This window comes from Narcine bancroftii, chromosome 1, assembly GCF_036971445.1.
Source record: "Narcine bancroftii isolate sNarBan1 chromosome 1, sNarBan1.hap1, whole genome shotgun sequence".
NCBI lineage: Eukaryota > Metazoa > Chordata > Chondrichthyes > Torpediniformes > Narcinidae > Narcine > Narcine bancroftii.
The window spans coordinates 341,446,596-341,471,261 of NC_091469.1; the positions used below are offsets into that span (position 1 = coordinate 341,446,596).

General features: G+C 38.9%; 1 protein-coding gene across 1 annotated transcript in view; it reads right to left on the minus strand.

Moving 5' to 3' along the window:
- Nucleotides 1-3,608: 3,608 nt before the first annotated feature.
- LOC138749026 (sodium-dependent neutral amino acid transporter B(0)AT1-like) overlaps nucleotides 3,609-24,666 on the minus strand; it is a 58,392-nt gene continuing 37,334 nt past the window's right edge. The window contains exons 6-12 of the mRNA XM_069910050.1: nucleotides 22,929-23,041; nucleotides 22,211-22,339; nucleotides 19,883-20,039; nucleotides 19,086-19,290; nucleotides 13,990-14,149; nucleotides 9,454-9,616; nucleotides 3,609-4,092 (exon numbers count right to left, since the gene is read on the minus strand). Coding sequence (XP_069766151.1) covers nucleotides 3,883-4,092; nucleotides 9,454-9,616; nucleotides 13,990-14,149; nucleotides 19,086-19,290; nucleotides 19,883-20,039; nucleotides 22,211-22,339; nucleotides 22,929-23,041 — 1,137 coding nt within the window. The 3' untranslated portion in view covers nucleotides 3,609-3,882. The remainder of the gene's footprint in view (nucleotides 4,093-9,453; nucleotides 9,617-13,989; nucleotides 14,150-19,085; nucleotides 19,291-19,882; nucleotides 20,040-22,210; nucleotides 22,340-22,928; nucleotides 23,042-24,666) is intronic.

Genomic DNA, 24,666 nt, shown 5'->3' on the forward strand with positions numbered 1-24,666 from the left:
TAAAAAAAGCCTGAGTCTTCGAGTGGAGTGGATGTTGCATACTCAGCCTTACCTTCCAACAACAAGCATAATGCAATGACAGAAACCCATGGTTGAACCTTTCCTTTTGACCTCGGGATATTTAAGGCTCATCATCATCTTAGTTGAGTTTATCTACCTCTGGGATCAAATCTGGTGAGCTCGGAGCAAATCTCTCTTGCTCAGTACAGCACATGTTGGAGAAGCTCTGGGGGAGAGGTTCCATGCTGACTTCAATGTGTGCACAATATGTGGGGGGTTGGGTGGGGTGGTGAATTGAGGAGAGTCACTGAAGCCCAAATCCTCTTTATCAGCAGTCATTGACCCCAAATCCATCACTGAAGTTCCTGTTCATTCACAGTATGCATCAGCAAGCTCTCCCAATTTCTCAAGCATTCCTCAAATGTCACATAGAATATGTTTATGTATGAATATTTTATTTGATGGAATTTATTTGAACACTGTTACAAATGAATGCTTTCAATTTTTTTTTACAGAAGGCACCATGCAGAAAACCAATTCAAGACTAGAGTAGTTAGCTTTCAAGTTAAAATCTAAGTAATCCTTAACCACCTTAAATGAAAGACACAATGTCACAATCTAAATTCAGGGGGAAAAAAATCCGGAACCAATAATTCATTTAGTTCATAATGTTTTCTCAAAATGGAACACCAAAACAGACCAAACTTACCACTTACTTTTAACTGCAGATCTGAGCAAATAAGGTAAAATTTTTATATCATAATTGGATGCAGAAAGATTAAGCTGTCTAGAATTTGGAAGACTTCAATTTAATCTCATTGACACCAAATTCTTTGGCTCAACAAGCTATCTGCAAAGAGGGCACAATCTTAAAAGAAGAGACTCTGCCTTGGAATAAGGGTTAATCAGATGAGGATAATTTTCTGAAAAGTTTATTTTCAAATTATCTATTCCGTTAAGAGTCTGGATGTTCACTTAAAGAATTGTTCATGACTAAGGTTGGTCGAATTTAGGACATGAAGGGAATGCAGTGCTGAGGCAAGAGATCAGAGACTAAATGTCTAACACCTTCTCTTAAGTCCTTTTCACAAAGGATGGGGAATATCTGGAATTCGCTAACCAGTTGGATTGTGGAACTGAATCATTAGGGGAATTTACGGAGGAAGTAGATACATTTTTGAGTGATCAGGGAATTGAGAGCTACAGGGAAATTGCACAGAAGAGATCATATTGAATGCGGATAGGCTAGGAGTCTGTCATGTTTGTTTGTTTGTTCTACAAATATTTAGCTAGGTTTTCCTTATTTCCACTATATTTTAAAACAGAGAAATGGGGAATGAAGACATGCAGGAGTGATCAAGTGTCATTTGCGAGTGCCATTGGATTTAATTTCTATTAATTTCCATGGAAATTCCTTGGAATCTTCCACTGAAAATTAGTTATTGGCAAGCCCATTATATTTGAGATTAACTTTTGTCCATTTGGTCAACAGCTGTGATTTCTTCAGTGGATTTCCATGAAGATAATGTTTCTCACAGGCAAGTATTTGGCTCATGGCAGATTAAACTGATGTTTATGAATAGGCCTTTCAATCACCATGGTGATATCACCACTGTTAAAAGAAACTGCACATGCTGGAAATCTAAAATAAAGATAGAAAATGTTGGAAAGACTGGGCGGGTAAGGGTGCATTCATGGGAAAAGAAACAAGAGTTAACTTTTCAGGTCAAAGTCCCTTCATCAGAACAGGGAAGGAAAGCAATATCTCCACATCCTCACGCCATTTTGGATGGATTAATCAGTTAACTAGAGAGGTAACTTTGAAATTGGATCAGATTATTGGTTATCATTTATTGCCACTGTATAAATGCTAAATTATTTGCCAGTATACAAACATCACGACAGTTATTAAAATAAATTAAGGAATATAGCTTCCCAAAATAGAAACCATGGAGTTCTGCTCTCTGATTGAAGCATAAGGTGATACTAAAGTACCCAGACAAAATGTAGAATATATTTTTTTGAACAGCCTTTTAAAAAGAATATGCAAGTTTCTAGTAAGTTGGATGCATTTGAAACTGCTTGGAAAATATCATTTGAATTTGGGTAAAGCAAGATAAATACAACTTTCTTTTTATTGCCTATTTATTTTCCAAAGGGAAAGATTTTATGTTCAGCAGCATTTAAAGTTCCTCACATACATTGTCCCAAAATTTCATCTAAACATTTGTGAAACATGAAAGAAAGAAATGTGCAAATTTCTTCACATGCAGAAAAAGTTAGCTAACAATTTTAATAGCTCTGAAATTTCCATTTCAGAGCTATTTAAAACTATTTCCTTTCATATTTTTCAAGTTCCACATTATTTCATTACTCACCAGCAAATATAAAAGCAAATGCAGATGTGCACATGTCTTTTTTTCCCCTGACGTTTATGGAGATATTTTGAAGAGACTTTAGGCAAGTGCAGTGGAAGAATTTAATCAATCAGTTCATGTATCCTTAAATTTGTTTTTTTCATATTTTCACTTTGAAACACCCACATCTGAAGTTTTCCACTAAAATTAATAGACCTAAATGCCCAATGATATCAGCTGGAATGTGAGAAGAGTACAGCAGTTTCAGAATTAAGTTGGTTCTCTGCTGGAGTAGATTATGATATGGGATTTAATATTAACACCTATGATTACCTTTTTAAATTAATGGAAATTTATAATCAGCTCAAATGGCTGCAATGGTCACAAAATGTTTCATGGTGGAAGGTTGTGGTCCTGAAACTTTAAATCTGTTTCTCTCCCCACCGATGGTGACTGACCTTTTGAATATGATCAGCATCTCCTGTTTTTTTCAAAAAACCTAATTCCAATACCTGCCGAATTTTTATTGATCATGTATAATGTATATTAGCCAGCTGTCTACTCTCATGTATGTACAGTATGAGTGAACTAATTACCAATAACTCCTCTTCTCCTCATATCAAACTAGTAGAATAAGTAAACAGTAAATTACACAGTGAAGACTTCCTCCTCAAAGCAATAGATCTTCAGTATCACAGAAAATTGACATGTAGAACAGAAGCGATTCCTTTCATGACCTTTGAAACAATTAAATTTTAAAAGAATGTTTATATCTTAGCTCAAGATTTATCTCTTGCTTTTCTGACTTTATGGCCAGTAGATGTTAAAACCCAAAAAAAAACAGACATGGGTGTGAAATTACTACTTCAAACATAAAGTGACTGCTGGAGCACAAAAAATATTAAGTTATCCATTTCACGAATGCCATATCAAAACCTTCAGAACATTTAAAGTCTGCATCTATCACAATTCCTCTTTAAGCCATACATAAACCATGAAGTTTTAAAAATGCGTGTTAGCTTTTTCTTTAATATATATATTTAAATACAGACTACTACATATTGCCTATTCGAAAACGATTTTGATTTAAGTGGCTTGCTGACCATTTCATTAAAAAGTCAGGCACACATTGACATGCAAGCCAGAATAAACTAGGTAAGATTTGGAAAATCTCCTCTTTCAAAAGATCATTGTGAAGCAGGTAAGTTGTTTATGAAAATCCAATAGGTTTGTGATTATTATTACCAGCAATTTATTATTCCATATTATAAATTGAATTTAAATTCCATATCAGATTATATGGGATTTGAACTCAAAAGTCAGGGCTATTGGCTCGAGCTTCTGGATTATTAGTCTGCAATAATTCCCAAACATTTGCCACATATAAACAACAAACCAAAGTTTATTAAAATAGAAAATAAGAACAAATTTAGATATTTGTCATGTTCTAGAATTGTCCTGTGTTTTGTTTGCTTGAATTGAATTCTTGCAGTGGAAAATGCCACTGTGGTTCTGCAGAGTTCTCTTATATGTCATTATTGACTATTCCATTCACTGAGGCAACAGATGCTGACGAGACAAGGTCTTTCTTGTCATCCTTCTTCCTGCATCTGCTTCTGATGAACATGTAGATTCCTGTGCCAGGTATGCATAAACTGGGTACTCCAGCCAAAATTACAATGATCACTGTCACCCAACCAGGATAAGGCACTTTAGCAAGTTGGGGAAAATATTCCTGTCAAGGATGGAGAAAGATATATCTGTTAGCTACAAGAGGAGCATACAATCCTGGCTCTTACAGTATAAGATTTTCCAGAAATATTCTACCATTATTTTGAAGGGTGACTGGTCACATCAGTAAATATTATCTAATGCTATCTGTTCTGGAGAGAAGTTCTACAGAACACAGATGAAGTTTTTTTTTGTTAATTATCCTCTTGGAAACAATGGTTAAATAGAAAAGTTATAAAGTATCTCTCGGTCTAGATGTACATATATATATATATATATATATATATATAAAAATATATATATATTTTTTATATATATATATTTATATAAATAAAACTATACAACAATGACAGCAAATAAACAGGTCAACTTGGCCCTTGTAGTCCATGCCGAATACTTTCTCCCACCTAACTCGTAACCACCCATTCTTTTCCCATCCATATACATATTCAACTTCTGCTTAAATGTTAATATTGAGCCTGCCTCTGCCACTTCATCTGGAAGCTCATTCCACACACCCACCACTCTCTGAGTAAAGACCCCCCTCATGTTTCCTTTAAACGTTTGCCCCCTAACTCTCAACTCATGCCCTCTGTTGAAAATTACCCAACAAGAGATTTTAGATATTCTGTAGCATTACACAGACTGCTGGAGGAGGTTAGCAGGTCAGGCAGCATCCATGGAAAGCAATTGACAGTGGACATTTTGAGTTTAAAACCTTCATCAGGAATAGCAAGAACCCGAATTAAAACGTGAAGGGGAAAGGGGAAAGAATCTATCAGATATTGGAGGTTGATGTTCATGCCCTTTTATCAGATCATCGCCCCACTCTACTTTCCATTGTTGCTGGCCCCATTCCTCCTTTTCCTTCTCTTTACCTCCTCCACTCTCCCTACCTGTCTTCTACACCTTCCTTCCTCAAGGCCCCCAACCCTTTCACTTCCTTCCTCAAGGCCCCCATCCCTTTCACTTCCTTCCTCTTACCAGAGTGCATCTTTGTCAGCCCTCTGCCCATCACCTCTTAGCTCCTTTATTTTCTTCTCCTTTCCACCTCTGTACACCTATCATCTGCCAGCCTATGCTCCTCTCCTCTCTCCCTTTTCATCTGGGCATCCACACTTTTCTTCCTTTTTGGCCCAAAATGTCGAGTGTCTGTTATTGCCTTCCATGGATGCTGCCCAATGAGTCTCTCCAGTACTTTGTGTGCTGCCCCAGCTTTCCAGCATCTGCAGACTTCTCGTTTACCTCCTTAAATCTTCCGTGTTATGTTAAGAAGAAACAGTGATGACTGATGAAGGACAGTTTAGACTGATAAAGCAGGGTCCATAGATTTTTCACAGCAGCCAACCAGCTGGGATGACATTAGTGGGCAATTAAGATAAAGAGCAGGATGTGTGAGTGTGAACACTGAAACTGATGGAGGAACTGTTCCTGTCAGTTGATGAAAGTATGTTTGTCCCAGGCTGACAATTAGAGGAGTAACTATCAAAGAAGTTGGCATGTAGAATAGTCGAATATTAACCATTCTCAACAGGGGCCCTACATCCCCTGCTGGGCAGGCGGTGACCAGTGGGATACCACAGGGATCTGTACTGGGACCCCAGCTGTTCACAATTTACATTAATGATCTGGATGAGGGGATTGGATGTAATATCTCCAAATTTGCAGATGACACTAAGCTAGGAGAGGTTGTGCGCACAGAAGAGGGGATCAGGAAGCTCCAGTGTGATTTGGATAAATTGAGGGACTGGGCAGATACATGGCAAATGCACTACAATGTGGATAAATGTGAGGTTATCCACTTTGGTCATACAAACCGGAGGCAATAGATTAAGAGATGGGGAAGTGCAGAGAGACCTAGGGGTACTTGTACATCAGTCTCTGAAGGCGAGCATGCAGGTACAGCAGGCGGTTAAAAAGGCAAATGGTATGTTGGCCTTCATATCAAGAGGGTTTGAGTATAGGAACAAGGATACCTTACTGCAGCTGTACAGGGCCTTGGTGAGACCACACCTGGAGTATTGTGTGCAGTCTTGGTCACCTTATCTAAGGAAGGATGTTCTTGCAATGGAGGGAGTGCAGAGGCAATTCACCAGGCTGATACTTGGAATGGCAGGAATGACTTATGTGGAAAAATTGGGCAAATTGGGATTGTACTCGCTGGAGTTTAGAAGATTGAGAGGGGATCTCACAGAGACATATAAAATTCTGGCAGGACTGGACAGAGTGGATGCAAATGGGATGTTTCCAATGATGGGAAAATCCAGAACCCGGGGCCATGATTTGAGGATAATAGGCAAACCATTTAGGACTGAGATGAGGAGGAATTTCTATACCCAGAGGGTGGTGAATCTGTGGAATTCATTGCCATAGAGGGCAGTGGAGGCAGGTTCATTAAATATATTTAAGAGGGAATTAGATATATTTCTTCAGTATAAGGGTATTAAAGGTTACGGAGAGAAGGCGTGGACGGGGTACTGAACTTTAAGATCAGCCATGATCTCGTTGAATGGCGGAGCAGGCTCGAATGACCTACTCCTGCTCCTATCTTCTATGTTTAAGTAAAAGCCTTCTTTCCTTTTCACCTCGTGTAACATATTTTTAGATATTTTTGTAGTCAGGTATGGAAGAAAGCAAAACTTGACTGCTTCCCATAAACTTTGAGCAGAGTCCTGGGCGGGGGGGTGGGGGGGAACATAGTTGAAATAAGGTTCGTCTAAGTGATGTTTAAAACTTATTTTCTTTTTTTTTTAAATTAACCCGACAGCACAGGAAGAGGCCCTTTCGACCCACGTGCCTTGATGCTCATTTACACCCAATTAACCTAAAACCAGGTGCGTTTTGAAGGTGGGAGGAAAATTGAGCACCCAGAGGAAACCCATACAGACACGGGGACAATGTACAAACTCCTTACAGACAGCTCTGGATTCGAATCCCGGTCACTGGTGCTACCCGCTATGCTAACTGTGCTGGAAGTAGTGTGGCTGTTTTGTAATAAAGGGAAGTGCATTAATCGGTGGGATAACCTGCAACTTTAATAAAGTTATTTAGTGAAAAGATCGGAGTCATCTATCTTGTTGTGAATCAATCAGAAAGATGTATATAATTAAGGTACTATGAAGCACCATGTTTTTCAGGACTTCTGTACTGTAAGTGACACAGATTCAACCCATCCAGTGTTTTTTCAATAGATTCCTGACATGACAGTGAGAATTCTGGACTTGCTGCTGAAAAGTCCTGATCCCTCCCTGAGCACTTGATCTCAGCAACCACTCCTAATCAGAGGCATTCAACCCTTTAATTACCTGTTTCCATGTGACAGCTCTGCAGCGAACTGCTATATGATTGCACTGTTGGTTGGGTGGTGCGATTAGGAGGCTCATTAAACATATTTAATCTAATTTTTGATTTGTGTCAGAATTTCTAAGTGATGTACTAAATAAAGAGCTAACAAAAACAAACTGCTAATATGACCTAGGGGGACTTCGTTTACCACATTTTCAAAATCATTATGAAGCAGCCCAACTTAAATTTATTAGTTCGTTGATGGATTTGGAACGGCCGCCTAGTTAGGCCAAAATTGAGATGGCAAGTATTTTTGAATTTGAAATACATCAATTTTTGTTGAAATGGAATGTAAATTTGTTACAGCAACATCATGTGCCTATACTAAAACATTTAATGAAGTTACGGACAAAGAAAAATAAAATGATAGGTTCTAGCGGTGAATTGTCGGCCTTGACTCTATTGTATAATAATCAACTTATTTCTTTCTCAATAGATAATCAAAGTTTACTACATTGGAGATTTAAAGGTGTGGAAAATTTGGGAGATTGTTTTAAAGAAGGTAAATTTTTATCTTTTGATCAGACGAGGGACAGTTATGGTATTGATAAGAATTCTTTGTTTCTTTATTATCAAGTTCGATCTTTGGTAAAGCGTGTGTTTGGTAGAGATATGATTTTACCTGATATGACTAAATTTGAGACTTTTCTTATGAAGTACCCGAGAAGGGTTATATTTCAGTTATGTATCAGATATTACAGGATGGTATGGATAAAAAGGGTTAGGATAACTCTAAAGATAAATGGGAAGCAGAGATTGGTTTTATTTTTTCCGAGGATGATTGGTCAGATATTTGTTATGATAGTGTAACTAGACTGATAAATGCACTTTATGCAATGATTAATTATAATTTTTTACATCAATTATATTTAACACCTGAAAAGCTAAAAAAAATATGGTTTTCATGAATCAGATTTGTGGTTTAGATGTGGTAATGCTGTTGGAACTTTTTTTTCATGCAGTTTGGTCATATATATATATATATATACACAATCTTTTTGGAAGAAAGTACAATTGTTTCTGGAATATTTGTATAAGATTAAAATACCTTTAGATCCGACAGTATTTTTATTGGGTAGTTTGCAACCTTTGAAAGATCTGGGATTAGATAAATTTCAACTTGCTTTTGTGTATTTAGCATTATCTATAGCGAAAAAATATATTGCCAGTACGTGGAAAGATACGAATATGATTGATATTAATAGATGGCATAATGAGATGAAATATTGTTTAATGGAAAAAATCACATATGTTTCACGTGATAACTATAGTTTTTTTTATTAATAAGTGGTTGTTATATTCAGAATATTTACATTTTGATTTACATTGATTAGATCTTAATATGTATGCTTAATTTTTCTTTATTTTTTTCTCTTTATGACTCTCCTTAGGAGAGTTGGCTGAAAGGGGGGTTCTCTTTTTTTCTTTTTTCTTTTTTCATTTCTTTTTTCTTTTATATATATAAAATATATCATTCATGTTTAGTTTATTGTTATGTATGTTACTTATTATCTGTATTTTGAACGAATAAATAAAGTTAAAAAAAAAACAAACTGCTAGAGGAACTCAGCGGTACAATTAGCATCACAAATTCAAACAACAAATGTTGAAAGGGCTTGCAAGAAGAAGTACATTATGACTGGATAGTAAGTATATATGAAATCAAATGTCTAGAACAGTCATTCTCAACAGAGGCCCTACGGCTTCCACCCCTACCCCCCTGCAATACATTTTGGGGGGGAGGGGCATGGCACATATAAAAGCATTGTTTTCTTTTCGCCTCATGTAACAAATATTTTTGATTTTTTTTCGTAGTCAGTAGAAACATAAATGAAACCAAAATCTGATGGCTTCACAGGAAAGTGGGCCCAAACTTAAGCAGAGTCCTGTGAAGGGGGGAGCGTAAGTTGAGAATGGCTGGTCTAGAGCTATTTTATCCTTTCTATCTCTGCAATGAGAGAGCAAGGTATAGCACATGCTATTAAGAAACATTGCTCAATATCATTTTATAGTTACTTACATAATCTGGATCCCAAATAATGTATGTCAGCTTCTCACTCACTTTTATTACAAAATAAAACACAAATATAACCAGCATTATGAGCGGGCTAACAAGTCGCCAGGAAACTTGCCAGAAGATATTTGGCTTGTGGCCAATCATCCATTTAATATCTTCGTTGAATCTGTAAAGTTGGAGATTAAAATTATGCAGAAACATAGCTGTATGCATACAAGAAGTGTTTAACAGTATCTGGCAAGAGGGCTAATTGCTAATAGATTTTGTGATCACTGTCCATAAACTATTAGTTTATTTTTATTCCAATGCAATACGGTTTAATTGCAGATTGGCTGCCAAGCCATTACATTTTCTGTTGGTACCAACTGCACATCCTAAGAGATACAAGAGCTTTAGTAGCCCAGGAAGATGGTAAAGATAAAAAGGTGTCAACCAAAAGTGAGTTGAGATCAGGTTACTCATTCATTTGTCATTCTTCCCACAGGGCAGGAGTTAAAGGAGACCCCAATATAATCAGCACATTTGGTTGCACATGAACCGTAATCTTGTCTATTGGCTCAGCTTCCCGTGCATGGACTGGGGAATTTCAATAGATGGAAACAAAATGTCATATTGCAAAGGTGGCTGATAATATTCCTTTTTTCACTAATGGATTTGAATCTTGCTCCTGAAGGTTGAAGAGATAGAGAAACTGTTAATCTCTAAACAAATATCATCAATTTAAAGTGATTTTCCCAAATATAAACCAGATAGAGATATCATGAATTTATTTCTACATCGATAATTCCAAATTCCCAGGAGAAAAACCTATAGAATATTTTTTTTCATATTCCTTGAATATGACACTTTGGAATACAGTATTTGAAACAGGAGGGAGTAGCTTTTTGACTGTGTAGGGATGAGTGAACTGGAAAGTTCGGTGAAGTGAACTCCTGTACTGTGTTCACCAGAATCAATAACCTTAAATGCATTGCTAAAACTAATACAGCATTGATGGGGTCTGATTGATGCTGGATAAGTGAATTGCTTGAGACTATGTGTTGTGTGGATAGCAAACTAACCACAAGGGGGTGCCAATTTTAAACTTTCATTTTAAAAAAACTATTTATTTTCTGCAATTCTTTTGCTGGTTGCTTGAAGCTGCTGGTTCCTTGAATTCTGAATAAAAGGGATTTTACTGTATTATTTGAAAAAATTCTGTTAAACCCGAAGAAACCAGAGAGGAAGGAGCCGTGCACAAGATACTAGGAAGAGAATCATGGCAGTGCTTTGGGAGGAAGGCACTTCTATTTAATGAGGCCATATGGATAGAACACAGCAATAACAAAGGGATAATCACTTTGATGGGATTATGGACCACCCCCTCCCCCCTCCCCACTGTCAGCAGGAGATAAAGAAGCAGATGTACAGACAACTCACAGAAAGGTGTGAGCACAGTAGGATTATAGTCATTTGGGGTGTTAACTTCCTTCCTGAATATTGATGACCATTGTCTTTAGTAATGAAGGACCTAGATGGGAAGAAGATTGTGAAGTACCTTCAGGAGAGTTTTTTGAGCTAATACCATAGAGAAGTGGTTCCACTGGAATTGGGGAATGAACCCGAAGCAAGCTAGACTCCTCCATCTTGGAAAAAGGACTGCAATCTCTTTAAAGTCACTGTACTCCAGTGAGATCAATCCTAGCCTGTCCAATCTCTCCTTGTAACTAAAGGCCTCCATTTGAGCTAACCTTGACAAATCTCTTCTACAACCTCTTTCTATCACAACAGTAAGGTGACTAGAACTGCACGCAATATTCCAAGCATGGTTGAAGCAATGTCTAGTACATCTGCAGCCTGATGTCCCAACTCCTCTTATTAATACCCCTATCCATGTACTCAATCCACTTTTGTTACCATTATCAGGAAGCTATGGCATTGTACCTCAAGGTCCCTCTCTACATCAACATTCTGACATCCCTTGTTCAACTGGTATTAGACAAGCATAAATGCATTACCTCACACTTGTCTGGATTAAGTTCTTTCTGTCATTGTTCTGCCCAACTTTCCAGATGATCTATGTCTTTCTCTATCCTTAGACAACTATCTTTGTGATCTACAACTCCAACAATCTTTGTGTCATCAGCAAACTTGCTCATCAGCCCAGCAGCATTCTCATTTAAGTCATTTGGCCCATTTTTTCTGCAACCATTCTGGGAGCTGGTTTGCTTGCTGGTAAGTGGGTCACCACACAGTTTGATGCTTGTTGAGCCTTGGTTATAATTTGTCTGACTTACATTCTAGTGAATTCAATGATGCAAATGATAGAAGCATTAATTTGGTTGTGTATTAATAAAAGTATTTAATCACATAATCAGCCAAAGAATAGCATTTTAGTTTTCTGGCTTAAACAACACTGCCTCCACACAAGAAGAAAGCATGAATTAAAAATAAAATTAAAAATAAAAAGTCATTTGACAAACCGCAAAGGTCCATGCACCAATCCCTGTGGTCCACTGTTGGTTACAGAATTCCAGTCAGACACCAACACTTCATCACGACCCTCTGTCTCCTTTCACCAAACTAACTTTGGATCCCGTTTGTCAAAATACCTTGGACAAATGTTCACGAACAATCTGGAACAGCTTAACATGTGGATTCTTATCAAAAGCTAAAATCCCATGTATAAGACACAAAAGTCTGCAGACACCACGATTGAAGTAAAAACACAATGCTGGGGAAATTCAACAGGTCAAACAATGCACTTTATATAGAAAAGATAGAAATACATAACCAACGTTTTGGACTTGAGCCATTTCATAAAATCTATGCCTACTGCCTTGCCTGTTTTCCTTAGTGACTTCTTCAATTTTGGCAGGGTTTCCCATGCACAAAACCATGCTGACTTCCCCAAATCAGTCTCTATTTTTCCAAAGTGAACAAAATTTCTATCTTTAGTATCTTCATCCAATTGTTTCCCTACTACTGACAAAAGGATCACTGGGCTGTAGTTTCCTGGCTCAATTACTACCACCCTTCTTGAATATGGAAACAAAATTAATTACTCTCCAGTCTTCCAGTATCTCATCTAGGCCATGATGGGAAGTAAGGGAAGAGACTGAATAGGCACTGACAGAGAATTTTGCTTCTTGGTTAGCCACAGGTGAAGAACCAGCTGACTAAAGGACAACAAATGTGGTGTCTTTATACATGAAGAGCAGCAGGGATAAGCGAGGTAACTACAGGCCAGTGAGTCTCACCTGAGTGTGAGGAAAGTTATGAAGGGACATGATTTATCTTCAGTTGGAAAGGCAGGGAATTAATTAGGATATCAGCATGTCTTTGTGCATGGGGAATCCTGTCTCAGAAAGTTGATTCCATCTTTTGAAGGGGGAAATTAGCATATTGATCAGGGACAGATGTTGTCTACAGGAACTTGACAAAATCTCACTTGATAGACTAGTCTAAATAGTAAGGGCCTAATGGATTCTGAGGCAGGCTAGTAAATTTGGATCAAAATTGGCTTGGTAAGAGAAAGGTAGTGGTGGAGAGTAGTTTTTTGATTGGAAGCCTATGACCAGTGGTGTACCACGAGGATCAGTTTGGTGTTTGTGATGTACATTAATAATCTAGGAAATATAATTTATAAATTTAAGATGAGACCAATGCTAGTGGTACTGTGGCAAGCAGGAAAGGTTGTCTAAGTATACAGCCGGATATAGATCAGCTAGAAAGTCAAGTGGAATTTAATCTTAACAGGTTACAAGTGATGAAAATAATGACTGGATGTATAGGGAGTAAATGGTAAAGCCACAAGGGAGTAACATAAGGATGTCTATAAGTTCCTGATAGATAAGCTGGTGATAAAGACACATGGGACATTTGCCTTCATCCTCTGTAGCAGGGAACATAAGAGCCGGGACATCATGTTGCCACTATATAGCATTGATTTGGGGTACTATATGCAGGTCTGACAATCTCACTACAGCAAGGATGTGATTTCCCTGGAGATGGTGCAGAGAAAATTGACCAGGAGCTCATTGACAAGGAGAGACTGGATGGCTGGGTTTGGTTTTCTTGCAGCAGAAGAGGCTGAGGGGTAACTGGATAGAGATACATAAAATGATGATGGGAAGAGATAGGCTAGGTGGGATTGTTACAGTCAAGAGAACATGCATTTGAGGAGAGAGGTGGGAAGGTGAGGGGATGTGGGGGGAGGAGTGGAATTCTTTTCATGTAAAGTAGTTGGAGTCTGGAATCCATTGCCTGGAGAGATGGACCCCAGTAAGTAGTTTAACTTTCAGGGCATGGAATCACTGCAGATAGTGCAAGGAATGGCATGGATATTGTGGGCCAAAGGGTCTGTTTTTGAGCTGTTCAGCTCAATTACTCTGTGGCAGAGAAGTTTGTCCATTTGTTTTTAGGAAATGGTTGACAAGGCAAGAGTGCGAGCAAAGAGACAAACCAAGACTCCCTGTCAGAAATATTAGGAAGGTGTTCCCTTTCAGTGCCCAATTACTGTCCCCATTTAAAATAAATCCAAATGATTAAAGTCATTACCTGTCAATTCCATAAATATAGACTACACCCACCATCTCACAGAAAGCGATAATCAGTAGAGGGATGGAGCCAGCATAACTGTCAAACAGAGCCAGCCAATAGTTGCCCGAATTTAAGATAAATATGAAAGCAAGTAGAAAGCATACCAGACAAATAAGGCCTGTAAAAGAAAACAAAAGCATTTGTTTTGCGCAGTTTCACGGAACAGATAAAGAGCTCTCACAAGAAAAGGGTAACTGAATTTATGAATTAATAAAATATGGGTTCAGTAGTTAATAGTGTTATGAGCCCAGAGGACTGCAAAACCCAGTTACAATAGATATTCACCAAGACAAATGGTTACTTAAACAAAAGTTGATTTTAATTATCTTTAAACATGAAAACAGAATTAAACTTTAACTTATCATTATTAACTTACTTTACCTAACTTAACCCCCTTCTAATTCTAAGTGCATGTGTGTGTAAGTTCAGAAAAGTTCTTTGGTTCACAGTCCAATCTCACTTCTCATGTCTCCAAGTTCACTGGTTGCAGGCAATTCTTATACTGTGCACAGAATTTAACATGTTATTCCAGGATATCCACAACTGATGTACTTCCATCAGTCACCTCAGTGTCTTGCCAAATAAACTTGCCCCATCAGGGTTCTCCAAATAATAACCTCTTTCTTTCAGGTCATTGCAGAGTTCCTTTTTGTTTCTCTTATTCCAATTGAAACATTAGGCAGCCAGTCCTCTCCTCTTGCATGAGCCACAAGGGCTTCAACCAGGCTGTCTTCCAAAAGCTTGCCAGCTTGTCCTGTTCCAGTGCCAGCAACTTCTGCTGGCTGACACTGTCAAGTGATCTCTGCTTTTTCTCTCTCTCATTCACACTGAGACTGAGAGAAAGCCTGTTTGACTCTCTCTACTTGTAAAACCACATGACCCTCTTACAACAGCAAAACTCTCCTGCAGACAATAGCGGATCCAGCCTGCTCTTTCATCTGTGGCCTTGATAAACAATAATCCATTAGTGACGTCTTTTGAGCACTCTTCAAAGCTTTTGCAAAAAAAAAATGTGAGAAGCCACTATGCCTCCAGTATTTCAAATAAGATCTGTTTTAAAGTGTTTACATGTGACCTACTCTAACAAACCTTTCGCAATTTATCTCCCAAAAAACATTTCTATATACTTTGTCACAATAGCAATTCAATAATTCAAATGACAGAAGGTCACAGAAGGTGGGAAGCCATGCCAGGTACAGAAGGTGGGAAGCCATGCCAGGTCCACCGCAGGCTCTAACCACCCATCCATTGATTGCCTCTATGTGAGGCATTACCTCAAGAAGGAGCCAACATTATAAATGATCCCCATCACACTGGTCACAACTTCTTGCTGCAACCTTCAGATCGAAGCTACAGAAACCTAAAGACCAGCACCTATAGATTTGAGAACAGTTTCTTTCCAGCAACTACTGGGTTCTTGATCCTCCTCTTGTACACAAATCATAAACTGCTTAGCTCCTACTAAAGGACTACCTATACTCTTGCAAAATCACTTTTTAAACCATGTAAAACCATCTAACAATTACAGCACAGAAATAGGCCAGTTCGGTCCTTCTAGTCCATGCTGAACACCTTCTCTCACCTAGTCCCATTGACCCACACCTGGTCCATAATCCTCCACACATCTCTCATTCATATACCTATCCAACTTTTCCTTAAATATTAAAAATGAGCCCGCATCTACCACTTCGGCCAGAAGCTTGTTCCACACTCCCACCACCCTCTGAGTGAAGAAATTTCTCCTCTTGTTCCCCCTAACTTTTCCCCCCTTCAATCTCAATCCATGTCCTTGTTTGAATCTCCCCCACTCTCAATGGAAATTGCCTGTCCACATTTATTATCTGGCCCCCTCATAATTTTAAATACCTCTACTAATTCACCCCTCAATCTTCTACTCTCCAGGGAATAAAGTCCCAGCCTGTTTAACCTTTCCCTGTAACTCAAACCTTGAAACCCAAGCAACTTTCTTGTAAATCTCCTCTGCACTCTCTCAATTCTGTTTATATCCTTCCTATAATTCGGCAACCTAAATTGCACACAATATTCCAAATTTGGCCTTACCAATGCCTTACACAACTTCAACATGACATCCCAACTCCTGTATTCAATACACTGATTTATGAAGGCCAACATAACAAATGCTTTCTTCACCACCCTATCTACATGTGACTCAACTTTAAGGGAATTATGTACCATAATTCTTAAATCTCTTTGTTCTACTGCACACCTCAATTGTATATCATTTTAACATGTATGACCTTTGTTAATTAGTCCTACCAAAATGTAGCACCTCACATTTAGCAGTATTAAATTCCATCGGCTATCTTTCAGCCCACTTTTCTAATGATCCTATATCCCACTGCAAGTCTGATAGCCTTCTTCACCGTCTGCAACACCACCAATTTTTGTGGCATCTGCATACTTACTAATCCAATTTACCACCTTATCATCCAGATTATTAATATATATGACTAACAACAATGGACCCAGTACTGATCCCTGAGGCACTCCACTAGTCACCAGCCTTGAATTTGACAAACAATTTTCCACCACTACTCTCTGGCATCTCCCATCCAACCACTGTTGAATCAATTTTTCTACTTCAACATTAATACTAATGCCTGAACCTTCCTAACTAATCTCTTACATGGAACCTTGTCAAAGGTCTTACTCAAGTCCATATAGGCAACATCCACAGCCCTCCCCTCATTAACCTTCTTAGTAACCACCTCTGGAAAACTATAAAATTTGTTAAACATGATCTACCACATACACAACCACGTTGACTACTCCTAATCAATCCCTATCTTGCCACATACCATCTCTAAGAACACTCTCCATTAATTTATCCACCATCAATGTCAGACTCACAGGCCTATAATTACCAGGTTTACTTTTGGAGCCTTTTTTAAACAACAGAACATCATGAGATACCTTCCAATCCTCTGGCACCTCCCCCGTGGCCAGTGACATTTTAAATATTTCTGCAAGAGCCCCCACTATTTGTACACTAACCTCCCTCAAGGTCCTAGGGAATATCTTGTCAGGACCCAGAGATTTATCCACCTTTATTCTCTTTAAAATAGTTAATACTATTTCCTTTTTAATCTGTATATTATCCATGACCTCACTACCAGATTTACTTACTTCACCAGGCTCAATATTCCTTTTCTTAGTGAATACTAAGAAAAAAAAATCATTTAAAATTTCCCCCATCTCTTTTGACTCCTCACATTACCTACCCCTCTGATCCTTAAGGGGCCCAATTTTATCCCTCATGATTCTTTTACCTGTGGAAACACTTTGGATTTATTTTTATCTTGCCTGCCAAAGCAGCCTCATATCTCTTTTTAGCCTTTCTAATTTCTTAAATTTTTTTAAAACACTCATTTTATTCCTCAAGCACATCATCTATTCTCTGCTGTCTCTACTTGTTGTACACATTCCTATTCCTCCGAGCCAAATTCCCAATATCCTTTGAAAACCAAGGCTCCCTAAATTTTCTAACCTTTCTTTTAATCCTCACAGAGACAAACTGACTCTGAACTATCAAAATTTCCCCTTTGAATATCCTCAATTTACCTGTTACATTGTTCCCTGTAAATAAATAATCCCAATCCACACCCTCAAAATCCTTTCGCATCTCCTCAAAATTTACCTTATTCCAATCAACAATCTCAACCTTAGGCCCAGCCCTATCCTTCTCCATAATAACCTAAAACAAATAGTATTATGATGACTAAACCCAAAGAGTTACCCAACACAAACCTCTGTCACCTGACCTATCTTGTTCCCTAACAGGAGATCCAATACTGCCCACTCTCTAGTCACTTCTTCTATGTATTGATTTAGAAAACTTTCCTGAACACATCTGACAAACTCCAATCCATCCAGTCCTTTTGCAGTATGTGCATCCCAGTCAATGTGCGGAAAGTTAAAATCTCCTATAATCACCACCTTATGTTTATGACACATATATCCTTTCTTCTTACAAATTTGCCTCACTCCATTAAGTGCTCTTTAATACACTCCCATTACTCAATTATTAGAGTAATTGTGAATATTAATTATCTCTATCTTTTTCCATGTATTTTTACTTTTAACAAAGTTGGGTTCATACTGTCCAATTACAACCTGGGACCTGAAACGTGAAGACTAAGGTTTGGGGGCCCACATACAACCCAAGATTGTCTATCCACTGAGGCTTGAAATGGGTCAGACCTGAGATCAGATGCATGTTAGGTGCAAAGAAATGTAGAATGGTCAAACTGGATTTTAAGCATTTTGACATCATAGACAAATCAGATTCACTCATAGCTGCTTCTTGCTCAGTCATTTAGTGGGTGGATGGGGGATCTGGTGCACCCAGCCATCTAGGTTCATGTTTTTAGCCATAATCCCGCTAAGAGCGATCTCTGTAATTGCTGTAACTCTCCTAGTTCTAGAACCCGCGCCAGTAGCCATGGATGGTAGAAACTGGCATGATGAGCCAAAGAGCCCAGTTCTATGCTGCATGGCCCTTGGATTCTATGGCTGTAAACTTGGAAACCTCCCAAGCTCACTTACTTGTAGTCAGTGCTGCCGGTGGAGCAGAAAGCACCTAACTGGGAGCCAGAGAGTTTGTGTGATCAAACCTGGTCCACTAATCAAAAGGCACAGCCCATCCCCAAATGCTCTTACAAACTCTTGGAACGTATATTCCTCAAAAACCACCATAACCCACCCACTCACCTCCCAGTTTTGTAGCAGAATTTTAGTTAATGCTGGTTATAGTCGTAGCAGCAGTTCCATATTTCTTGCCTTGGGTAAGAGCACCCAATGATTGTGTGGACAAAATACATATGTTGCACTTATGTAAATGACAATACCCTCTTTCTCTCACAAGGCAGAACAAATTTGATACTAATAGGCTGTGAAATTTTCATATGGAAATTTAAAAAAATTTTTTTGATGAATATGCTCAATCATAAGATTATTAGGTGAGTGTCTAAAAAGAGATCTTTTTAAGAGCACAGGTTAATATTAAGTATATTAATAACTCAATAAATGCTTACCAGTTACAAGTTCCTTGGGCCATTTTTTTGGCACTAATTCTAAATCATTCAGTGGCACCAAAACACCTTCGATATTGCCAAACATTGAAGAAAGTCCAAGACAGAACAACATAAGGAAGAATGCAATGGACCATATAAAAGAAGCAGGCATTTTTGTAATAGCTTCAGTAAAAACGATAAAGGCCAATCCAGTGCCTTCAACGCCCTGTATCAAAGGAGATTGAAAATAGCTCAATGGGTTTGAATACAAACTCTAGCACTCAAAAATTTCCTCAATAAAGGTTGGACATAGGGTTGAATTAAATGCTCCAGCATGAAGCCCCACAGTCTAATATTGATCAAGGGTAATAGTGGCTGAATCTCCATTATAGTACGAATATACATCTTGGTTCCTGTGCTAGTTATAGAAGTAATGTGGGTAAATTCTAATAGAGCCATATAGCACCAACAAAACCTCACAGTTTTTACTTAGATTAAAAATGGGAATCTTGAGTTAATGACATTAATTTCTAACAATATTGTTTGCTTAGGTTTGAATCTGTTATGATGAAAATTTTCTATAATTAACAAGGGGTTGCTAACAGGTCATGCAAGCTAGAACAACATGTGGATGTGAATGAACCTGTATATTAATGTGCTATGTTGCTAGATTAAGAGACACTACCAAGGCATGCAGTTAATGGCATCTGATGGTAGCAAAGTGGGAGAAAGCCTTTCTGCAGTGACTGCAGCCCCACCCTGAGATGAAACAGGGTCATGAGGTAATATACTGCACAATCCAGTGGAAGGGGACGTACCTGGCTCAACAGTGTCTGCAGGTTACATTCTTTCAAATCCAGCGCAGATACTTTTAGTGGGTATGTGTTGTTTAACATTTGAAGCATTTCTTCATAGTTTTCTTGGGTTAAATTTGTCTCTGGCAGATCAAAAGCATTGGTCAAACTCAGGATATTCCTGCAAAAAGATTAAAGATAGAGAAATGATGAATACTTAAAGTTGCATGGTTCACAGTGTCCCAGAAATCACATTTCACCCAATGCTAGCACGCCACACCAAATAAGTGCTGTAATTCGGCTTCACACCAGGTTGTGAAGGTCAAAAATTACTGTGAAATTAAGACTTCCTTCCATTCAACAAATAGGACCTGACCTGTAGTTTCACAACTGCCAGCAGATTGCTGTGTTCACAGATATCTCCTAACTTGTACACTACTGTCTGGAAATCAAATCAGTGATCGTGATGTACAGGTTCTCTCTTCACGCCAAGATGAAAGGATGAAAGGAAGGAGGGAAGAATAGAATGTGAAATTGGGCAGAAACAGTCATGATGTACAGTGACAAGTTCCAAGAAGAAAGAGTCCCAACTACTTTAACTTTTACTGTTGCTGACTCTCCCACCATCAACACCCAAAGATTACTGCTGGTCACAAGCTCAGAAGGACAAGGCAGGTAATTACTATGGCTATTGTCACATGTTGTTCATCACTCAACCCTCAAAACTTCATCAACAAGACACAACTCAGGAGTGCAATAGAAAATTCTTGCAATAGGATACCTGTCTTAAGAAGCAGAACTAGGGGAAAAAGGCTGGTAGGTGGAGATGAGCCTATCATCAGATCAGCCTTGATCTCGTAGCATGGCGGAGCAGGCTCGATGGGCCAGATGGCTTACCCTTGCTCATATTTCTTATTGTTCTTTGAGGCAATGAAGTATGAGGAGCAACTTAATAGAGGGCCATTTAAACGGTGGAGAATCACCACCTCTTCCTCGGGATGACAGTAGCAAATACCAAGGCTATTTTAAGGAGAATGCAGCAAAGTTTAGGGGAGACGTTAGAGTTTGTATTTTTTTTTTAAAACAGAGAGAGTAATGGGTGCCTGGAATGCAATGCTAGGCCTGGTGGTGGAGGTTGGTACAATAGACATTCAAAAGATTTTTACATATGCAAGAAAAATAAAGGGCTATGGGTGTGGGATTAGATTGTTATAGAGTAGGTTTACATTGGTCGACACAACATCGTGGACCTCGCTGTCCTCTTTCACTCTTATTGATAATCTTGCTGTAGTTAGGCACCCAGAACTGCACACAATATTCCAATTTGGCCTCACCAATGTCTTAAACAACTTCAACATAACATCCCAACTCCTATACTCAATACTTTGATTTACAAAGGGTAAGATGCCAAAAGCTTTCTTTGCAACCCTGTCCACCTGTGACACCACCTTCAGGGAGCAATGCATCTGTATTCCCAGATCTCTCTGCTCCTCCACACTCCTCAGTGCCCTATAATTTACTGTTCATGTCCGACCTTGGTTTGTTCTTCCAAAATGCTTCATCTCACACTTGTCTGCATTAAGCACCATTTGCCATTTTTTGGCCCATTTTCCCAGTTGGTCCAGATCCCTTTGCAAGCTTTGAAAATCTTCCTCGTTGTCCACAGCACCTTCTATCTTTGTATCATCAGAAAACTTGCTGATCCAATTTACCACATTATCATCCAAATCATTGATATATACAACAAACGACAATGGTCCCAACACTCATTCCTGAGGCACACCACTAGTCACAGGGCTTCAGTCTGAGAAGCAATCATCCACTACCAGTGTCTGTTTTCTTCTCCCACACAATCAATTATGAATCCAGTTTACGTAACCTCTGAACTAACCTCGCCAAAGCTGGCACCTTGTCCAATGAGAAGGGCAAAAACAGCAGGTGGATACGAGCACCAGAATCCTCCCCACCTTCCAAATCTGGACAGGTATGGATGGTCCTTCAGAGTAGCTTGGTCAAAATTCTGCAACTCCCACCCCCAAGATTAGGCACTTCACCAGAAATACTGCCGTGATTCATAGAAAAGGCTTACCCAAAGGCAAATAGATGGGTGACAACCAGTAATGTACATCGTTCAAATATAGACAAAAGCATTAAAGTTGATTTTCACAACCTCAATTAACATTATAAAATAAATGTTCAGAATTATAATGATATTTCTTTTCAAATATCGTCTGCTGACTTGGTTTTTAAATGTAAAATATTAGAATTACTCAATAATTTGAATTGTAATGTAATCTAGAAAGATTAGTACAGTATTTAGTGCATAAGCAATGCTATTCACAGACAACTTACTTATCAAAACAGGTATCAAATTGCTCTGTTGCTCGGAAGCCAATAATGGAATATATTACTGTGGCTGCATACACGGATGTGAATCCATTGATGATGGAGATTAGCACTGCATCTTGCTCACAGTTGTTGCTAAGGGAAAGAGTTATACAGTCAGTCATTCAACACCGACAACCACAAACAGAACCACCAACACCCCACACTCCCTGGAACTCATTTGGACCAACATAGTTCAGCCCCCAGACATTCAGCTCGCTATACAGTTCACTGTTCTGCAGGAACTGATAACGACGCAACGAGTGCTGCAGCGATCATAGCGGTCGATAAAGCCAACAGACCAGCTGTATCTGTGAATTATTAAAGACTGCACAACTGGTAATGATGGACACTGTCCCACTTCACCCTGCTGGGCTCTATCTAAAAAGAAGGGGTGAATGTGGTAGAACATTGTAGTGTAGGTGTGACCTCATTAGACTGTACAAGCAGGCCTGCCTCCCACCCTGTAACTCCTCCCTGTAGATTCACAATAAAGGATGATAGCTCTAGTCTCCTCCCTCCATACTAGCCTTGGATCCGAGCCAGCAGCATGTAGAGACGTGCCTGATCTTTCAGGATATTAAAGCCTTTAATCACTTGCTTCGATTCTGCTTGTAGTTATTGATGTGCTACATGGATTGCAATTTTTTTTCTCACTTATGAATTCATAGCAGAGGCTACTTACTGAACAGAATTATAACTGGAGAAGGATATAAGTCCTCCAAAAGCCAAGGAGAAGGAATAAAATACTTGGGCTCCAGCATCTAACCAGGTAGTTGGATTTGCCAACTCTGTTATCTGGAAATTAAAGAAAAGTAAGCCTCATTATCTTCACCAAAGAAGGATTTGACAACAGTAAATTTTGGTTTTTAATTAATTTTAATTTAGAGATACAACACAGTAACAGGCCCTTCCAGCCCATGAGCCTTGTGCTTCCTAAATATATCCATGTGACTAATTAACCTACCAACCCTGTACGTCTTTGGAATGTGGGAGAAACCAGAGCACAAAGAGGTGTACCACAAAAACACCAGAACTTTATTTCTTCAAAACATATTTTTGAAATGTCTTTGCTGACACTTGTGGATCACCTGTGGAGCCTTTTGGAAAGAAGGTCAAAACATCATGCAGATAATACTGGACAACATTTTTTTTCAAAAGATTTGCTTTCTGAAAAAGAAAATTGGGGATTATGATAGACAACTTCAAGCTGAAAGATAATTTCTGATTTCCTGTATCATCAGACCAATTAAATTTTTACTTTAGTTCTGTTTTTACAAGCGAGGATACAAATAACCTCCCAAGGATGTTGGGAAACATAGAGACTAATGCAAGGGAGGAACTGAAAGAAATCAGTATCTTTAAGGACATGGTCTTGGGGAAATTGATGGGATTGAAGGCAGATAAATCCCAAGGGCCTGATAATCTACATCCGAGGGTACTTAAGGAAGTGGGCATTCAGATAGCAGATGCTTTAAGAATTATTTTCCAGAACTCGATAGACTCAGGATCAGTACCCATGGATTGGAGGGTAGCTAATGTTACCCCACTATTTAAAAAGGGGGGTAGAGAAAAAGCGGGGAATTATAGGCCGGTGAGCCTTACATCAGTAGTGGGCAAAATGATGGAATCCATTATTAAGGATGTAATAGCGGAGCATATGACTAGCAGAGAAGGGATTGGACAGAGTCAACATGGATTTACAAAAGGTAAATGGTGCTTGACAAATCTATTGGAATTCTTTGAGATGGTGACAGGTAAAAATAGATGGGGGAGAGCCAGTGGATGTGGTGTACCTGGACTTCCAAAAGGCCTTCGATAAGGTCCCGCATAAATGACTAGCTTCCAAAATCAAGGCTCATGGGATTGGGGGCAAAGTATTGATGTGGATTGAGAACTGGCTGGCAGGAAGAAGACAGAGAGTTGGGATAAATGGCTCATTTTCTGAGTGGCAGGCAGTGACCAGTGGGGTGCCACAGGGATCTGTACTGGGACCCCAGCTGTTCACAATTTACATTAATGATCTGGATGAGGGGATTGGATGTAATATCTCCAAATTTGCAGATGACACTAAGCTAGGAGGGGTTTTGTGCACGGAAGAGGGGGTCAGGAAGCTCCAGTGTGATTTGGATAAATTGAGGGACTGGGCAGATCCATGGCAAATGCAGTACAATGTGGATAAATGTGAGGTTATCCACTTTGGTCATACAAACCGGAGGGCAGATTACTATTTGAATGGCAATAGATTAAGAGATGGGGAAGTGCAGAGAGACCTAGGGGTACTTGTACACCAGTCTCTGAAGGCGAGCATGCAGGTACAGTAGGCGGTTAAAAAGGCAAATGGTATGTTGGCCTTCATATCAAGAGGGTTTGAGTATAGGAACAAGGATACCTTACTGCAGCTGTACAGGGCCTTGGTGAGA